General features: G+C 42.7%; 1 protein-coding gene across 1 annotated transcript in view; it reads right to left on the bottom strand.

Annotated features, from left to right (window-relative positions):
- The window catches only part of abitram (actin binding transcription modulator), a 29,856-nt gene extending 11,091 nt beyond the window's left edge, over window positions 1-18,765 (bottom strand). The window contains exon 1 of the mRNA XM_059972337.1: window positions 18,649-18,765. Coding sequence (XP_059828320.1) covers window positions 18,649-18,712 — 64 coding nt within the window. The 5' untranslated portion in view covers window positions 18,713-18,765. The remainder of the gene's footprint in view (window positions 1-18,648) is intronic.
- Between the last annotated feature and the right edge of the window lie 2,068 nt (window positions 18,766-20,833).

Here is a 20,833-nt window from a genome sequence, read left to right as displayed (position 1 = left end):
ATTTTATAACATATACAATACACAACACCATCATATAACAGCTTATAACTCACAATACAGTAGGAGTGTTACAATTGAAAAAAAAATCACTCCATAAAAAAAAATTAGTGTACATTCAACATCGAGATAGACAATCAGCAACCACATTATCTTTACCTTCAATATGAGTTATCACAATATTGTACTCTTGTAACATCAAACTCCAATTTAATAATCTTCAGTTTTTGTTTTTCATCTTACTCAGAAAAACTAACGGATTATGATCAGTGTAAACAATAAGTGGTTTTTGAGTTGTACCAACATATACCTCAAAATATTCCAAAGCTAAAACAAGAGATAACAATTCTTTCTCTATTGTCGAATAGTTTCTTTGATGCTTATTAAATTTCTTAGAAAAGTAAGCTACTGGATGATCAACCTCATCACCCTCATTCCTTTGCATTAATACTGCTCCTGCAGCTTCATCACTAGCATCCACAGCCAATGAAAAAGTTTTTTCAAAGTCAGGTGCCTTAAGCACAAGTTGTTGACATATCATTGTTTTCAATTTTTCAAATGCTTCTTGACAAGGCACTGTCCACACAAACTTCTCATTCTTCTGCAGAAGGTTAGTTAATGGAAGGGCGACATTAGCAAAATTTTTTACAAAATTTCCGATAATATCCTACCATTCCCAAAAACCTTCTGAGAGTCTTTTTCCCCGTTGGAGTGGGAATCTCTAAAATTGCCTGAACTTTTGCCTGAACAGGAGCTACCTTACCTTGACCCACAACATAACCAAGGTAAGTCACAGTGGCATGTCCAAATTCACTCTTAGCTAAATTAATAGTTAAGTTAGCTTTTGAAAGCCTTTCAAACAATTTCTCCATCGCAATAATGTGTGCTTCCCAAGTATCATTTCCTGTCACTAAATCATCAATATAAGCATCAGTATCTTTCAATCCCTGAATCACAAAATTAATCATCCTCTGGAAAGTACCTGGGGCATTCTTCATCCCAAATGGAAGAACATTATACTCATATAACCCAGATGGAGTTACAAATGCAGAAATCTCTCTACCTCTGTCCGTTAATGGAACACACCAATACCCTTTCAACAAATCAATCTTTGTAAGGAACTTTGCTTTTCCAACTTTATCTACACAATCATCTACTCTAGGAATTGGATATGCATCTGTTTTCGTTACAGCATTCACCTTCCTATAATCCGTACAAAACCTAATACTACCATCTGGTTTTGGCACCATAACACATGGCGAACTCCAATTCGAGTTAGAATGTCTAATGATATTATTCTCTAACATATATTCAATTTCTTTCTCAGCAAGTTCACATTTTTCCATGTTCATCCTATATGGATGTTATTTAATAGGTTTGGCATCTCCAACATCTACATCATGTGAAGCTATAGTAGTCCTTCTCGGAACATCTGGAAACAACTCCTTATATTTAAAAATTAACTCCTTCATTTGTTGTCTCTGCTCTAAACTGTAAATGTGCTAATTTTTCATCAATATTTTCCAGAATGGTTGAATTTGGTAACCTAACAGAAACAATGTTGGATTTAGAATGAAAGTCAGATGAATCATTTATCATGTTCCTAGTTAAATCAAACTCACTCTCACTAACCACAACAGTCACAGTATCAGATTGTTTCTCAAAATATGGTTTCAACATATTTATATGGCAAAGTTGTGTTGACCTTCTACGATCTGGAGTTCTTACCACGTAATCCACATCATTGATTTTAGACACAATTTCATAAGGACCATGAAATCTAGCTTGTAAAGGATTTGTCTGCACTGGGAAAAGAACCAACACCTTATCTCCAGGCTTAAACATCCTCACCCTAGCTTCTTTATCATACCAAGTCTTCATTTTCTCCTGAGCCAACTTTAAATTTTCCTTAGCTAAGCTACAAGCTTTATGTAACCTGTCCTTAAATTTCAAAACATAGTCCAACAAATTAGTGTGTACTTCCTTACTAATCCACTGTTCTTTCAATAAAGCTAAAGGTCCTCTAACTCTATGCCCAAACACAAGTTCAAATGGACTAAAACCTAAAGATTCCTGTACCGATTCCCTTACTGCAAATAAAAGTAAGTTTATACCCTCATTCCAGTCACTTTCATTTTCCACACAAAATGTCCTAATCATATTCTTGAGGGTAGAATGAAACCTCTCCAAGGCACCCTGCGATTCTGGATTGTATGCAGACGAAGTGATTTACTTAGCTCCCAATTTATAAACTATCTGTTGAAACAATCCAGACATAAAATTACTGCCTTGATTAGTTTGTATTTCCTTAGGTAATCCAAAATAAGTAAAAAAATTTATAAGGGCCTTCGTCACAGTTTTAGCTTTTATATTCCTAAGTGGTACTGCCTCTGGAAACCTAGACGAAGTACACATGATAGTCAACAAATACTGATAACCAGTTTTTGTCTTTGGTAATGGACCAACACAATCTACAATAACTTTAGAAAATGGTTCACCGAATGCTGGGATAGGTTGTAATGGAGCTACTGGTGTAACCTGATTTGGTTTACCCACAATTTGACAAGTATGGCACGTTTTACAAAACATCGCCACATCTTTTCTTAGACCAGGCCAGTAAAAATGTTTTAAAATCTTGTCCACAGTTTTCCTTACCCCTTGATGTCCACCTAAAGGCACACTATGAGCTAAAGTCAAAATCTCATTTCGATAAACTTTCGGGACAACTACCTGGTAAACAACATTCCAATCCTCGCTTGCAGGAATTGTAGGCGATCTCCACTTCCTCATCAACACTCCTTTTTCCAAGTAATATCCTACTGGCACCTTATCAATTTCACTATCTAGTAAAACCTGCTCTCTTAATTTTATAATCTCAGAGTCTCTATTCTGCTCTGCTATCATCTCCTTCCGAGACAAAGATAAATCTTTATAGTCAGACTTACTCCCAGAATCTTGTTCAAACAACGAAGATAAGAAAGTCTCTGACACATCCTCAAAACTCGAATCCTGAGTTGAACAGTCCTGAGTAACAACCTCATTCTGCGCATCAATCTTTTTAGCCATAGCTCTAGTCACAACACAGGAAGAATCTGTGTTAGAATTCAACTCTGGTTCCTCTGACTCCATTGTCAAATGCACTTCAGGAAAAACTTGTCCACCTGCTAAGTCATTACCCAACAATAAAGAAATACCCTTCACGGGTAAGCTATGCTGTAATCCTACTTTAACAAATCCTGTAACTCACCCTGACTTTAAATTTACTTTATGTAAATGTACAGGCATAAAATCACTCCCAACACCTCTTATGTAATGTACCTCACCAGTATCAGACTCTTCATTAAACTTCAACACACTGTCTAACATCAGTGATTGAGAAGCACCAGTATCCCTAAGGATTCTTATTGGCACCAGAGTAGACCCTTCTTTCAAGGATACAAACCCGTCAGTTATAAAATGATCATATCCCTTTCTAACTTGGTCAGACTCTAACAAAGCCTCATTTGTGTTTATCAAACCCTGTAACTTTGGTGCTTCAGTATGTTGCACACAAGCATCTGGAACTGCTTCCTTCTCTTTCTTTTTCAATTTGAAACAGTTAGCTATTACATGGCCAGGCTTCTTACAATAGTTACAAATAAGACCAAACTGTCTTTCCTTCACAGGCTTTCCTTTCTCATTAACCTCTGATTTAATTTCTGATTTACCTTGAATCTCCATGTTATTTTTCCTCTTAAAAATTCTGCCCTGAGGAAATTTATTCTTATGGATTAAAACATACTCATCAGCTAATCTAGCACAGTCCTGCAATTTATCAGTATCCTTCTCATTTAAGTAGGTCCTTACTTCAACAGGAATGCTTCTTTTAAATTCCTCCATTAAAATCAGCTCCCTCAATGTATCATAGTCCCCATTTACATTTTTAGAAGAAACCCATCTCTCAAAACACATAGCTTTATCATAGGCAAATTCCACATAAGTTTTTCCCACAGACTTTTTCAAACTCCTGAATCTTTCCCTATAAGCTTCTGGGAGCAACTCATATGCGTTTAAGATATGCATCTTTACAATATCATAATCAAGTGCTTGCGCAGCTGTTAAAGCCGTGTAAACTTGTTGTGCTTTACCTTTAATTACACTCTGTAACAACATTGACCATTTATCTTTCGGCCACTCTGACATCCAAGCAATAGTTTCAAAATGTTGAAAATACCTTTCCACTTCTGTTTCACTAAATGGAGGGACCAATTTAATTTCTTGACTAGCAACAAACGGTTTTTTAGAACCAGAAGACTGATTCCCAGACCTCAATTCCTCCATTGCATATGCAAATTCTCTCTGCTTTTGTTCCGTCTCCAATTTACAACGCTCCAATTTCATTTGTTCGATTTGCAACTGCATCTCCAGATTACTTATTGGAAACGACTCTAAAACTGAATCATCAAAAACACCCGAGACCACATAGTGTGACGTGATTTTTCTCTGTATAACAGCCTTAGATGTAGTCTGCAAAATACCTTTAAGTTGCAATCTACTAGCTATCTCAAACACCTGTTTTTTTTTTGCCTTCGCCAACACCTCCGCAGCTGGCGAAACCAGAAACTCATCAATATTCATTGCTGCCGAATACCACAAGCCAAACAAAAGAACCGAGTAATCCCCGTTTCCAAAACACCGATTCAAAAGTCAGCAAGCATTTAAACTTAAACGATCCAATCCAGACGCAGCCCCCATATTTAATGTTACGTATTCAGGCAACAATAAATATGAGTTCGGCAAGGGTTTTTTTTATAACAAACAACATGTTTATTAAACACAGAAAACAAACCCCCCAAAAGTAAACAAACACTAACGTAACCGGAAACACACTGCGGTGCGGCAGCCCAAACAGTTCATAAAGTGATATTGCAAAAACAGTTCTTTAAAGTGATATTGCCAAAAGTTCGATATGCTCAGTCCATTTAAAAGGAGAGACTTTATAAGACGATTTAAATTCTCTTTCACGTCGCTTGGCTTCGATCCCAGACGTCGAACTTCCCACGAAGAATTTACGAAACGAAAAGGCTTAAAGGCACTGACCTTTTCTTCCTCACTACCTTCAATCCTTTCTGGTAAAACCCAGGGATTAACACGAAGATAGTCAACGAAATCCTTCCAAATAAGGATCAAACAAAGGTCGCCCCCGTTTCACCGTAGAAAGCGATTCTCCTCGATCTTTAACTCCCGAACGTCGATCTTCACTCTCCACTAATTTCTTGAACTAGCAGAATCGTAAAGAACCTGCTGGCAATGACCTTTTAAACTTTAGGCATTAGATAAAAACTTCATCCTTCAACTAAACTGCGTCATCACTTAAAACACGCAATGGCATGAAGTCAACTTGGCAAATCCAGCCACGAACTGCCCCTCCTCACAGGGTGGGGTCTACCTTTTATAACCTGTAAAAAAAACCTGTCACATGATCTCTACTGGCGGGAAAATGACGTCACTCCACCATCACAAGACCATCACCTCAAGTCCAGTATAGCTTCAACCCCAGTCACGTGACAAGGGCACCACTGTCATGTGTCACGAGTACGTAACACTAGAAACTGCTGGGAATGAAAATGAAGTAATCTCACTACTTCAGCAAATTAGGGACTACAAAATATTTGAAGATATTGACAATCAATCATCTTGAATGTTACAATTAAAATGAAGATTTGGAGGATGCAATTGTGAAAAGCACGGTTTGAAGGCAATCCATTATTAGGCCATTCGAGTCTGCTCTGCCATTCTATCTTGGCTGATCTTTTTCACCCCTCCTCAACCCATTCCCTGGTCTTCTCCCTGTAATCTTTGATGCTGTGTCCAATCAAGAACCTATCAATATCTACCTTAAATACATCCGACAACCTGGCCTCCACAGCTGCCCGTATTAACAAATTCACCACCCTCTGGCTAAAGAAATTTCTGTGCATCTGTTTTAAATGGACACCTCTCTATCCTGAGGCTATGCCTTTTTGTCCTAGACTCTCCCACCATGGGAAACATCTTTGCACATCTACTCTGTCTAGACCTTTCAACATTTGAAAGGTTTCAATAAGATCCCCCCACCATTCTTTTAAATTCCAGTGAATATAGACCCATATCATACATTCCTTGTATGATAACCCTTTCATTCCCAGAATCACCTTTGTGGACTGCCTCTGGACTCTCTCCATGGTAGCAATTCTTTTCTTAGATGAGGAGCCCAAAACTGTTCACTACACTTAACGTGAGGCCTCAACCTCACTAATGCCTTATAAAGCCTCAGCCTCACGTCTCTGCCCTTGTGTTCAAGGACTCTTGAAATTAATGCTAGCATTACATTTGCCTTCCTCACCAACTCAAACCTGCAAGTTAACCTTTAGGTTGTTCTGCACAAGAACTCCTAAGTCCCTTTGCATCCCAAATTTTTGGATTTTATCCCTGTTTAGAAAATATTCTGCACATTTATTTCTACTACCAAAGTGCATGACCTTGCAATTTCCAACATTGTATTTCATCTGCCCCTTCCTCATCCATTCTCCAAATCTGTTTAAGTCCTTCTGCCGTCTACCTGTTTCCTCAACACTACCTACCTCTCCACCAACCTTCCTATCAGCTGGTCCTGATGTGTCCCAATTAACCGGAATCCAATGTACACTCAGACCCTGCTTAAAGATGAAGACGTGTTCCTCAGAGGTGGGGTGCCATGTAAAGTCATTAAAATATTATGTAAATTGACATGTGTGATAAAAAAAATCAAATCCGAGATATATTATTTTATGTATACACAGTAATTTGTGAAGTAACAAACACACAAATAGGCCTAACCTGTACATTTGTGGAGCAGCAACACATCACATAAGGGATGTGAAGGAGGGAAGTGGAGGGTGGGAGCACCCAGGTTGTGGGTCCTCCTCTAGGGAGAAAGCTGAGAAGTAGGACATCCAGGATAGTAATTTATGGATTGCTACCTGTGCCATGTGATAGTGAGGATAGAAACAGTACGATTTGGCAGATAAATGCATGGCTGAGAAGCTGGTGCAGGGAGCAAAACTTCAGGTTCTTGGATCATTGGGATCTCTTCTGAGAAAGGTATGACCTGTACAAAAGGGATGGTTGCACATTAACCAGAAACCAAAATTCTTACAGGCAGGCTTGTTAAAGCTGATGAGGGAAGGTTTAAACTAATTTGGTAGTTGGGGGTGGGAAACAGAATGAAGAGACTCAGGGTAGGTTGTACGGTTAAAAAAGAGTAAAGATAGTGTGCAGTCAGACTGTCAGGAAGGGCAGGCAGATGATAGGATAAAATTGCAGCCAGCAGGGCAAGTGTCAGTGCATTAGGGATACAAAAGTCAAAATGGACAGCAAACAGAACACTCAAAAGTATTATATCTCAATGCAAGGAGTATTACAAATAAGGTGGATGATCTTGTTGCACTATTACAGATTGTCAGGTATGATGCTGTGGCCATCACTGAATCATGGCTGAAGGATGGTGGTAAAATATGTAAAAGGGTTAACACTTCGTTTAACAATAGCAGCCTGTTTTTCTGAAAGAAATCGCTGATGAACAACTGATGTGCTAAGCCATGCTGAGCCTCATTTCTTCTTGAAGGTAGCTAGCTAGGGTTTCAGAATGCTTATCCCCTTGTGCACTCATGTGTAGAGATAGGACCACTCCAGCCTGTTTCTGTATGTTCTGTCCATTATGCCCGTTTTGTAATTTGTCTTTTGGGGCTGTCGTGTAGTGGATAACTTTGACTCCAGCCTGTTGGTGTGGGAAGTATCTGAACAAATATATCTGTGCTGTAAGGGGAATTGTTAGTTGCTGGATTTGGCAGGAACAGTCACAGACAAACTGTTCCTGTTTGAGCGACAAACTGAGTAAGCCCCGGGAGCTTTGAATAAAGAGTTTGTACTTATACAGTCTCTGAGTGACTTTATCCAGATTCAACTTCCACAATGGTTGTAGTTGGGAGCTGAATGTCCAAGGTTACACATTATATTGAAGGGATAGGAAGGTAGGCAGAAGGGGTGCCATGGCTCTGCTGGTAAAAATGCATTAAATCAGTAGAGAGATGTGACATAGGATCAGAAGATTTGAATCCTTGTGGGTTGAGCTAAGAAACTACAAGTATAACAATGGCAGTTATATACAGGCCTCCCAACAGTAGTTGGGATGTGGACCACAGATTACAACAGGGAACAGAAAAGGTGTGTTAAAAGAGCAATGCTATGATCGTCATGGGAGATTTTAACATGCAGGTTGATTGGGAAAATCAGGTTGGTAATGGATCTCAAGAGAGTGAATGCCTACGAGATGGCTTTTTAGAGATGTTTGTTGTTGAGCTTACTAGAGGAATCAGCTATACTGGATTGGGTATTATGTAATGAACCAGAAGCAATTAGGAAGCTTAAGGTAAAAGAGCCCTTAGGAGACAGTGATCACAATATGACTGAGTTCAACTTGAAATCTGATCAATATTCTTTATATCCTGTCTATCCACAGGCAAGGTCCCAGAGGACTAACGAGCAACTAATAATAATAACAACTTTTATTATATATTAAGATGCAGGCTCGAGGTGCATTACATAGATTGTAAAATTAAATCAGTCTAGTCATAAAAATATGAGACATTAAAAATCTTAAGTAAAGACAAACATTATATAGAATAAAATGTAATTGAATATACCAAATTATATGTATGTAATCAATAGCAACATGCATTTTAATCCACATATAGGCGAACTTAAAAAAGTAGGTTTTTAGCAGTGTTTTGAAACATTCCACAGTACTGGCCTGGCGGATATCAGTCAGTAGAATAGTCCAGATTTTTAATGCACAAGAGCAAAAGGCTTCATCACTGTAGAACATAGAAATCTATAGCACATTACTGGCCCTTTGGCCCACAATGTTGTGCTGACCATGCTACTCTAGAAACTGCCTAGAATTTCCCTAACACATCGCTCTCTATTTTACTAAGCTCCATGTATCTATCTCAGAGGCTCTTAAAAGACCCTATTGTATCCACCTCCACCACCACCACTGGCAGTGCATTCCACGCACCCACCACACTTTGTGTGGAAAAACTTACCCCTGACATCCCCTTGGTACCTATTTCAAAGCACCTTAATCAATGTCTCTCATTATCTTCCACACCTCTATCAGGTCACCTCTTATCCTCTGTCGCTCCAAGGAGAAAAGTCCAAGAACGCTCAACCTATTCTCCTAAGGTACGCCCTCCAATCCAGGCAACATCCTTGTAAATCTTCTCGGCACTTTCTCTAGTATTCACATCCTTCCTGTAGTGAGCTGACCAGAACTGAACACAGTACTCTAAGTGGGGTCTGACCAAGGCCTTATATAGCTGTAACGTTACCTCACAGCTCTTGAACTCAATCCCATGGTGGTTGATGCTAACACACCAAACACTTTCTTGACAACTGTCAACCAGCGCAGCAGCTTTGAGTGTCCCATCGACATGGACCCCAAGATCTCTCAGATCCTCCACAATGCCAAGAATCTTACCATTGATATTATATTCTGTCCTCAAATTGGACCTACCAAAATGAACCACTCATACTTATCTGGGTTGAAGTCCATCTGCCACTTCTCAGCCCAATTCTGCATCTTATCGATGTCCCACTGTAACCTCTGACAACCTTCCAGATTATCCACAAAACCGCCAACCTTTGTGTCATCAGCAAACTTAATAACCCACCCTTCCATTTCTTCATCCAGGTCATTAATAAAAATCACAAAGAGGAGGGGTCCCAAAATAGATCCCTATGGAACATCACTGGTCACCAACCTCCACACAGAGTACGAACTATTTGCAACCACGCTTTGCCTTCTGTTGGCAAGCCAAATCTGGATTCGCAAAGCAAGGTCTCCTTGGATCCCATGCCTCCTTACTTTCTGAAGGAGCCTCACATGGGGAACCTTGTCAAATGCCTTACTGAAATCCATATTCATTACATCCACTGCTCTATCTTCAATGTGTTTTGCTACATCCTCAAAGAATTCAATCAGGCTCATAAGACACAACCTGCCCTTGACAAAGCCATGCTGACTATCCCTAATCAAATTACATCTCTCCAAATGCTCATAAATGCTGCCTCTCAGAATCTTCTCCAACAATATGCCCACCACTGAAGCCAGAATCACTGGTCTATAATTTCCTGTATAATCTCTACATCCTTTCTTGAACAAGGGAACAACATTTGCAACCTTCCAATCCTCCGATACTTTTCCTGTCCCTATTGATGACGCAAAGATCATCACAAGAGGCTCAGCAATCTTATCCCTCACTTCCCATAGTAGCCTGGAGTATATCTCATCCTTATCTAACTTAATGTTTTTCAAAAGCTCCAGCACATCCTTTCTTAATGTCTATATGCTCAAGCATTACAGTCAGTTCTTATATGCTTGACTCTAGTAACACTAAGCAAACCAATATTCATGGATTTAAGATTATGATTCGGGATGTCAGGGAATACAACCTTCTAAATATATGGAGAGGCTAGATTATTCAGAGACATTTATACAATTAAGAGTATTTTAAAGTTCATCTTAATGCACACAGGCAGTTATGCCCACATGATGTAAAAACCGGTGAAATATGCTCAGATTTTATTTTTTTTGGTTAAAATTCAAGCTGCTGCATTTTGAACAAACTGCTGCCAATTTATATCTTTCATAGGCAGTCCTGAAAAGAGTGCATTACACTAGTGGAATTACACTAAATACAAAAACAAAATTTAACTTTGGCAATGATCCTTAATAATATGGCTAATAAGCGATTCAAAATTTAGTTTGGAGTCAGTAATAATGCCTAAATTCTTTACTTCTGGGGTGATTTACAAGGACAGATGATCAAGTTTATTTCTAAGATTCATACTTCTTTTATTGACACCAATAACCAAAGTTTCAGTTTTTCAAGTCAAGTCGCTTTTATTGTCATTTCAACCATAACTGCTGATACAATACATAGTAAAAACTAAACAACGTTCCTCCAGGACCCTGGTGCTACATGAAACAACACAAAACTACATTAGACTTCAGACCTACACAGGACTACATAAAATGCACAAAACAGTGCAAGACAGTACAATAATAAACACGACAATAGACACAGTAAAGGGCAAATTACAATTTAATAATAAATAATGTAAATGTAAACAATGTTTTAGCAGTTTCCTTATTTAAAGAAATTCAAACATCCATTTTGTAATACTAGTAAGACACAAGACCAGAGTTTAGAGCCACAGTGTCTCTGGCATAATAAACAAATACAATTGTGTGTCATCTGCATAACTATGTAATTCACCTTGCATTTGACCTAATGGGAGCATGAGAGAACAATGGGCCAAGAATTGATTTTTACAGCGCACCAAACACAATATCATAGATTTTAGACACACCATCACGACAGCTAACAAAGAATTTTCTTCCTTTGTGGCGGCCCACACACACAGGACTCGAACCGCTATTGGGAGCTGCAGGCAGACGCGCGGTCCATTCCAGGCCAGAGACCCATGGGAGGGAGATGTAAATGTACAATTTTGAATCAGTAAAGTCATTGAGTTCAGCTCTCTCTGCCTCCGTGTGTTTCTTTAGTAGCACGTTGTGCATGACTACATTGGTGACCCTGACGTTCCAGACAGCATCTGGAGCCGGCAACTCAGCAACCAGCCATGAGGTCGAGCAACTCACATAGTGCGATCTCTCTGAAGCTCCCGACTTTCTGGGCCACTCAGCCCTATGTTTGGTTCGAGCAGAGAGAGGCCCAGTTCAATATCAGACATTACAGCTAATACCACGCGGTACTACTACGTGGTCAGCACGCTCGACCAGGAGACGGCAGGCCGGATCATCGACTTCCTACGCCAGCCACCAACGGAGGACAGGTACACTAAGCTTAAGGCGCTCCTGATCCGTATCTTCGGACTCTCCCGTCACGAACGGCTCCTACACCTGGACAGCCTGTGCGACCGCATGCCATCCGAACTCATGAACAATATGCTGGTGCTCATGGACGGCCATAAGCTGTACCTTTTATTTGAACAGCTGTTCCTTGAGCAAATGCCAGAGGACATTCACCTCCTCCTCGTGAGTGAGGATTTCAGCAACCCACGCAGGGTCGTGGCTAAAGCAGACGTCCTTTGGCAGAGCAAGCAACATGGAGCAGCCTCTATTGGCCTAGCTGTGATCGCGTGCCCCAAAGCCCAGGCCTGCAGCCAAAGCCGTCGAGACACATGGGGGAAAAAGACAAAAGTTCAGAACAATGGTGCTCAGGCACACGCTGCTGCCCTCCACTATGTGCTTTTCCGGGAAATGCCGGGGCCAGCCGTCGCTAATGACTATGATGGCTGGCCACCAAGACAGCCTCCTGTACCTCTGGGACCAACACTCCGGGCTAGCTTCCTGGTAGACACCGGGGCCGAAGTCAGCGTACTCCCCCTCTCGAACATGGACACTCGTAACGCGGTCCCAGGCCCCAAACTCACTGCTGCGAATGGCACCAGTATTCAGACGTATGGCCCGCGAACTATGTCACTGCATTTCGGGTCCAGCCGTTTCACTTGGACTTTCACATTTGTAGCAGTGTCACAGCCACTACTAGGGACAGATCTCCTATGAGCCAAATGCCTCCTGGTCAACCTAAAAGGCCGGCGTTTGGTCCATGCCGAGACATTCCAGACTTTCCAGCTTGGAGAAGCCAAGTTACCGGCCCTCCACCTGGAATCTGTGACCCTCTTGGGTTACAAATTCGCCAGGGCATTGGCGGAATTCCCCTCCATAGTCACCCTGCAGTTCTCCATGGCCCCAAGCACTGTATGCAGCACCACATCCCAATGCAAGGACCGCCGCTGCACGCCCGAGCTCGCAGGCTCCCACCCGACAAGCTCCTCCTCGCCAAGGAGTTCTGTAAGATGGAAAAGATGGGAACTGTACGCCGCTCAGACAGCCCGTGGGCATCCCCGCTGCACATGGTGCTCAAGGCCGCAGGAGGATGGAGGCCCTGCAGAGACTACAGAAGGCTCAACGATGCCACAGCTGCCGACAGATACCCAGTACCCCACATCCAGGACTTCACGGCGAATCTGCAAGGAGTGACCATCTTCTCGAAAATCAACCTGGTCAGGGGATACCATCAGATCCCAGTGCACCTCGATGACGTGCCCAAGACAGCCCTCATCATCCCATTCGGCTTGTTTGAATTCCTGAGAATGTAGCCCAAACTTTCCAAAGGCTCATGGACTCAGTGGGAGGAGGCCGGGATTTCGTTTTCATTTACTTGGACGATATCCTGCTGGCCAGCATTTCGCACCATGAGCACGTGGCACATTTGCGCCAGCTCTGCCAATGACTGAGCGACTACGGACTGGAAATCAATCCAGCGAAGTGCCAGTTCAGGCCGACGGAGATCAATTTCTTGGGCCACAAAGTCGACCAACACGGCGCAGTTCTCCTACCGGACAAGGTCCAGACCATCCGCCAGTTCCCCAAGCCCAGCACAGTCAAGGGCATGCAGGAGTTCGTAGGGATGGTCAACTTTTATCATCGGTTCGTGCTGGTGGTGGCCCGCATCATGAGACCCTTGTTCCGCCTGGTGGCTGGCAAGGCCAAAGAAGTGGCATGGGACGCGGAGTCCACGCAGGCGTTTGAGCAGACCAAGGAGGCGCTGGCGAAGGCGGCCCTCCTTGTGCACCCGAGAGTTGTTAGTGCTCTACCTGGCTGTCCGGCATTTCCGGTACTTCCTCGAGGGAAGGGTATACGGACCACAAGCCCCTCACCTTCGCACTGGCCAAGGTATCGGACCCATGGTCGGCTCAGCAGCAGAGGCAGCTGTCCTTCATTTCAGAATTCACCACGGACGAACGCCACATCACAGGGAAGAACACACAGTCTTTCCCCTGCCTCCACTCAGTAGGCATATCGTCCACAGGATTAGACTACACAGCACTGGCAGAAGCACAACAGTTGGACACCGAGATCCTGGCTTACCGCACCACCGTTTCGGGGCTCCAGTTGGAGGACGTCTCCATCGGCCCGGCAGCGGATCGACTCCTGTGTGATGTGTCTAATGGCAAACCCCGACCTGTGGTACCAGCGGCATGGAGGCACCGTGTGTTCGACATGCTGCACGACCTGGCCCACCCGACCATCCGGGCGTCCATCAAGCTGGTAGAGTACAGATTCGTCTGGCACAGTTTGCGCAAATAGGTCGGGCATTGGGCCAGGACTTGAGTACACTGCCAGACCCCCAAAGTCCAGCGACACGTGAAGGCTCCCCTCCAGCAGTTCCAGCCGATGCAAAGGAGGTTCCAACACATCCACGTGGACATTGTTGGCCCCCTGCCAGTCTCCCGGGGTGCCAGGTATATCTTTACCATGGTAGACAGGTTCACCAGATGGCCGGAAGCCATACTGCTCACAGACTGTATCGCCAGGTTCAGCCTCCCAACGGACATCACCTCTGACAGAGGGGCGCAGTTCACGTCTGGTTTGTGGACAGCACTGGCGCAGCTCCTGGGCACCCAACTGCATCACACCACAGCGTACCATCCCCAGTCCAACAGTTTGGTAGAGCGATTCCACCGGCATCTCAAGTCGGCCCTGACGGCGCGCCTCAGGGGCCCCAACTGGACAGATGAGTTTCCCTGGGTCCTACTGGGCATCTGCACAGTCCCCAAGGAGGACCTGGGCAACTCCTCGGCGGAATTGGTCTACGACGCCCCCCTGACGGTCCCAGGCGAGTTTGTACCAGAGGCCTGAGGTTCGGAAGAAACTCCAGCAGCAGTGCTAATGAGGCTGTGGGACAAGGTAGGGACTTTGGCACTGGTCCCAACCTCCAGGCATGGTCCCATGCCATCCTTCACCCCTAAAGACCTCCGAGACTGTATGTTTTTATTCGCAAGGACATGCACAGGTCACCTCTACAGCAGCCATATGAGGGACCCTTCAAGGTGATCTGGCACAACAGATCTACATGTGTCATGGAGGTGGGTGGCTGGGAAGAGACTTTTACAGTGGACCGCCTCAAACCGGCGCACTTGGACATTGAGCAACCAGTGAGTGTATCTGCACCACGCCCACAGACTGGGGGCTCCACTCCCCCGATGGACGTTTCTGGGGGAGGAGGGGGTGGTGTGGTGGCCCGCACACATGGTACTCAAACCACCATCGGGAGCCGCAGGCAGATGCGCGGCCTGCTTGGGGTGGACCTTCTGGGGACAGTCTGACCACTGGTACCACGGATCGGGGTTTGCTGGGGACAAGACTGCGCAGGGACCCATGGAAGGGGAGATTTAAGCGCGCAATTTTGAATCAGTAAAGTCATTCTGAGTTCAGTTCTCTCTGCCTCCGTGTGTTTCTTTAGTAGTGCGTTGCGTGCCGACTACACACTTATACAAGATTGAAACCAGTTTAAGGCAGCAACTGAAAGGCCTACGCATTAACTAAGATGGTTTGAGAATGTTATTATCGACAGTATCAAATGCTACACTCAAATCTAAGAGAACATGAACTGATCCATTACCTGCATTGACATCAAGTCATAAGTCATTAACTACTTTAAGCGATGCAGTTTCTGCAGGATGATTTGACCTAAAACCTGATTGACACTTGTCAATAGAATTCTTATTCAACTAATCACTTAATTGTCAAGAAACTACTTTTTCTAAAATTTTACTAATAAAAGACAGGTTGACAATAGATCCAAAAATGTCCAAGAGAGTGCAATCTAGATTATTTTTCTTAAGCAGGGATTTAACTACTGCAGCTTTTAAGGAATCTGGAAAAAATGCCTGAAATTAGTGAGCAAATAATTAAATATGCTGTTGATTAGCATGTCAGAAACTTCTTTTGAAAAGCCAGTGGGAATAGGATCAAAGATACAAGTGAATAGTATTAGCTGAGTAATTATTTCTCAAAGTTCTGGTAAACTGATTTTAGCAAAGGAATTTAGTTCACAACATTTAGCTTGCTGAGGTTCAACAAGGTTTATTTTTGAGGTCTATTATAATACATCTTATTTATTTTTGCAGCAAAACTCTCACTTTTATCATCAGATGCTTTCAGCAATGGAGCTGGGTTGAATAGAAAACAATTAAATGAAATAATACTCTTAGATTGCCTGCATTGTCATTAATCAGGATTATAATGGCACTGACGAAACTCATCAACTGCTTGCTGGTGGCAAATAAAACAAAGAAATAACTAAACACTTTATTAATTATATTTTTCTGCTAAACAATCACTGCAAACAATAGACTGTAACTTCCCTGTCAGAGTTGAGCTTTTGAACTGCCAGTACGACCTGGCATTGTTGCAAGTGGGAACTGAAGTCTCAAAGGTTCAGTATGCCTGTGGCATGGTGTGTATAGGCTGAATCAAGGTGGTGGGGTCCAGGCCAGAGAGCGGGAAATGAGCCAACGTTTGCCCATTGCTGGAGGCAGTTTGATTCAGCAGAACCGAGGCAAGGTGAGCAGAGGCAATGCAGAGTTGAGGCAGCGGGGCCCAGACCCGGGCCCAAGAGGAAGGAAAGACCCGAGATTTGATCGACTTAAGCACCAAGCCAAACTGTAACACAGGCCAAATTGAGGTGGTGGAGCATCGAATGATCAGGGTCTGGATGATTTGAGCACTGGACAAGACTGAATCGGACAGTGTGTCGGGGATGGAGGCGAGGCACAGGCTGCTGCTCGGTGAGATTTACTCGTTTCCGCGCTGAACTTCAGCTCATTACTCTGCAAGGTTTACTCATCTCGGCATCAAACCGTGGCTGTGGCCTGCAACTCACAGAGTGAACTTACTTTTGTTAGCTCCAGTTCTGATTGCTATTTGCTCATTTTTATTTTTGCATGTTTTTTTTCTCTGCACCTTGCTCCTGATGAAGGGTTTCGGCCTGAAACATCGTCACTACCTCCTCCCATAGATGCTGTGTGGCCTGCTGAGCTCTGCCAGCATTTTGTGTTTTTATTTTTTTGTACATACTTTGATAATAAATGTTCTTTGACATTTATAATTTTTGAAAAAAATTAACTTTCTCTCATACATAAATCGGCAAAACCTTGTGTACTGCCAATTATTCTATGAGCTGTCTAATATCAGAGGGCATACATTTAAGTTTAGAGGGGTTCAAAGGAGATATGCAGGGCAAGTTTTTTTAAAACCAGAAAATGGTGGGTGCCTGAAATGCACTGCCAGGGAAGGTGGGGCAGTCAAGCTTGACAAAACCTTCAAGAGAGTCTGAGGCACATAACTGTGCAGGAAATGCAAGGATATGAACATAGTTTAGGCAGAAGGGATTAATTTAGTTGGGCATCTTATTAGTCTTAAGCTTAGTACAACATTGTGGGCCGAAGGACCTGTTTTATCTTCCCTACTTTTATAAACTATGCATTATTAACTCAGAATTGCGTATGCCTTAATAAGCACTTTCTCAACCTTCCCTGCCACTTTTTAATAATTTGTTCACACATACTCTGAGATCCCAGTGCTCCTGCACCATTGTAAACCAGTACAGTTTTCTTTATTGTCCACATTAAACTTCATCAGTCGTTCATCAGTCCATTGTTGTTTGCTGCAAACTATCAATCCCCTCTTCAATACTGCCAAGTTCTGTGACTACTGCAAATTTGAAAATTGATGCTCGCATCCAGTCTCACACTATTTACATTAAAATCAATACATTAATACTAATCATTTTCCTTAATTTCGACAACCATTCACCACCATCTGTAACATTGCCAAGTTTGATCAAATTATCAATTTGTATAATGCCATGTGCTTCCACTCTGCTGATCAGCGAAGGTCTCCAGTAGTGTATTCCCATGTTATGGCAGTTTAGGAAATGGAAATTCCCAAAACGGTGCCAAAAAGATTGTGATACAGAATAAAAGTTGTCCCGTACAGAATTTGTGAGGAAATACTAGATAAACAAGATGCAAGTGAAAATACTAATTTTGTCCATTCTTGTCAAAGGTTTGCATTACAGAAAGACACGATATAGATGGTTTTCTATGAAAGCAATCCTTGACTCATGGAAGTACAACATCCAGAACAATAGTGACAGGAACAATGCCCTAAACTTCTGCTACATCTCCTGTTTCTTAATCACTGTCAAACTCTCTGCACGTGTTGGCCTCAAAAGACTGCATATCCTTGTACAGTTTACTCTATTAATACAGCATTCAAAACAGCAAAAATATTAGCGTTCAGAGAAAGCCTTCACTACTACTTGCACAAAGAAAACATCTGATATACCTGCAAAATCATACAAAATCCCTACTTTGCACATGGTTCGCCATTCAAAACTACAGCATATTTTCTACCACGTTAAGTTTTAAAAGAATAATAAGAATGAATATCCACTAGATATAAAGTGGAAAAGAAGCATCAGATCTCAGCAAATTACAATGTAGACTAGTAGCTCCAAACCCTCCTGGAACCTAAAGACTTATTGATGGGTCCTGATGAAGTAGCTCGGCCCGAAACGTCGACAGTTCACTCATTTATCTGGACGCTGCCTGACTACTGTTCTGCTGTGTGTTGTTTGGATTTCCACCATCTGCAGAGTTTCTCTTGTTTGAGATTTCCGTCACCACCCCGCCGCGGGAAGTGGCGCCACCCACCTGTCTTATACCACCGGGTAAAATAACGATCCACGACGGACAGCCTCACCCGCGACCCCGCCATCTCCGGCCGGAAACAAAACTGAAACGCGGCGCGGCGCGGCCCGGCCCGTATCCTGGCAACCCGCCGGAAGTTGGGCGTGCTACGCCGACAGGAGGTACTGGAAATCCGGTATTATGTCTCATTTGATCACGTTATTGCATCGCTTCGATTTAACAGCTGCCCGGATAATTTAAAGTCACAGAACGGAGCTTTCGGCCTGTCGTGATTATACTGTCCCTTACCTGCCTATATAAATCAACAAAAAATTACATGTTGTGTCTATCTGTACCTATTCAGTCTTCCACCACGTGGATCACCTAGTCGTCAGAATTAACTTTTCACACTGGTTCATCCACTCCCCATATGAAAAAAAAAACACGTAGTCAAATTCGCTCTAAATCTTCTGTCCATTCCTTAACCTCGTGTGTTTAGTTACAGATGCATGCTCGGTGAAAACTAAGATGGTGTTAGGTCTGCGGGGGTTTACGGATTCCAATGGACTCCAGTTAGTCCTGACGAAGGGTCTCGGCCCAAAACGTCGACAGTGCTTCTCCTTATAGATGGTGCCTGGCCTGCTGTGTTCCACCAGCATTTTGTGTGTGTTGTTCCAATGAACCAAATTGGGATCTGAAAATGATGTAGATTTTGCCATTGTAGGTCAAATACAGGGGAACTGAGTGAACAAGATGTTAGTATAAATAAAACAGATATGGTTGCATGTAAAATTAATTCAAAGATGTGCAAGGATGCTCAAAGTACAAAATAAATTTATTACCAAAGTACATATGTCACCATATATAACCTTGAGATGCAACTTCTTGTGCATATACTTAATAATATACTTTTACCTTTCCTAATATAGACTGGGAGTGCCATATTGTTAAGAGTTTAAGATGGGATAGAATACGTTAAGTGCACTGAGGAAACTGACCTTAGGGAAAATATCGAGGGCCCTACTAGGAAGAGGGCAATACTCAAACTATCTGTGGATCAGGCAGGTGACAGTGGAAAGGACACTTCGGGACCACAAGTTTCAAAAGTTTAAAATGTTTATGGAAGAGGACAGAGCTGCTTCACAAGTTCAAGTTCTAAATTGTGACAAGGCAAACTTTGACAGTATGAAATATGAGCTTGCAGCATTTGATTGGAGTAGGTTGTTTGCAGGCAAAGGGGCCACAGGCAAGTAGGAAGCTTTTAAAGTTGAGAGAGTGGCAGCCTAATGCTGCATGTTCCTCATAGAGTGAAGCGCAAAACCAGGAGGACTAAGGAATCCTGACTGACAAGAGATTTGGAGGTCTTGGTCAGGAAAAAAGGGCCATGGGTGAAGTACAGGCGTCTCTGGTCTCCAGACTGAGAAATAGCCTTTGACCAACACCCTCTGCTTTCTACCATCAAGGTTATGGTTCAATCGCTGGCAAGTAGGACAATGTTGGATGTGGCATCTTGTTTAGAATAAAGCAGCTGGGCTGAAGAACCAGTTTCCATACTGTATAACTCTATGATTCTGTGTGTTTCAGTTTGCCTCTGATGCTTTATCGATCCTCTATCAAGTGACAACTTACGGTAGCCATTTAGTAATTGAGCATTTAGTCTATCATCACATCTTTGGGAAATGTGGAGAACCAGAACATAATAGAAATCTGCACAATTATACCAAGAATCCCATGATCCCATTATCAAAAAAAACACAATCACGGTCCATCATCTAGAATTCAGTAGTTCCCAAAGAGGGCAATGTTGCCTCCTCGGGGGCCGTGAGAGTTTCTAAGAGAACAATAAAATAAGAGGGGGTTCAGTAGCAAGAGGGTAGCCGAGGGACTACAAGCTTTATTTAAGAATTTAATTACTTATTATAAGGATTTATCCAAGGGGGACCAATATTCTGGCAGGGCGGTTTGCTAAGGCTATTGGGAAAGAGTTTAAACTAGAATTGCTGGGGGCCAGGAACCAAACTGAAGAGACGGAGGAAGGGGCAGTTGGCTCACATACAGAGGAAGCTTGTAGACAGTGTGAGAGGGAGGTCAGGCAGGCGATAGAGAAGGGATACGCTGTGACCGATGGTTTGAGATGTGTCTATTTTAATGCAAGGAGTATCATGAAACAAAGCGGATTAGCAGAGTGTGGATCAGTACTTGGTGATAT

Source organism: Hypanus sabinus, chromosome 6 (assembly GCF_030144855.1).
Source record: "Hypanus sabinus isolate sHypSab1 chromosome 6, sHypSab1.hap1, whole genome shotgun sequence".
Classification (NCBI taxonomy): Eukaryota; Metazoa; Chordata; class Chondrichthyes; order Myliobatiformes; family Dasyatidae; genus Hypanus; species Hypanus sabinus.
The sequence above is the reverse complement of the archived record's forward strand: the minus strand, read 5'-3'. Positions and strand labels throughout refer to the sequence as shown.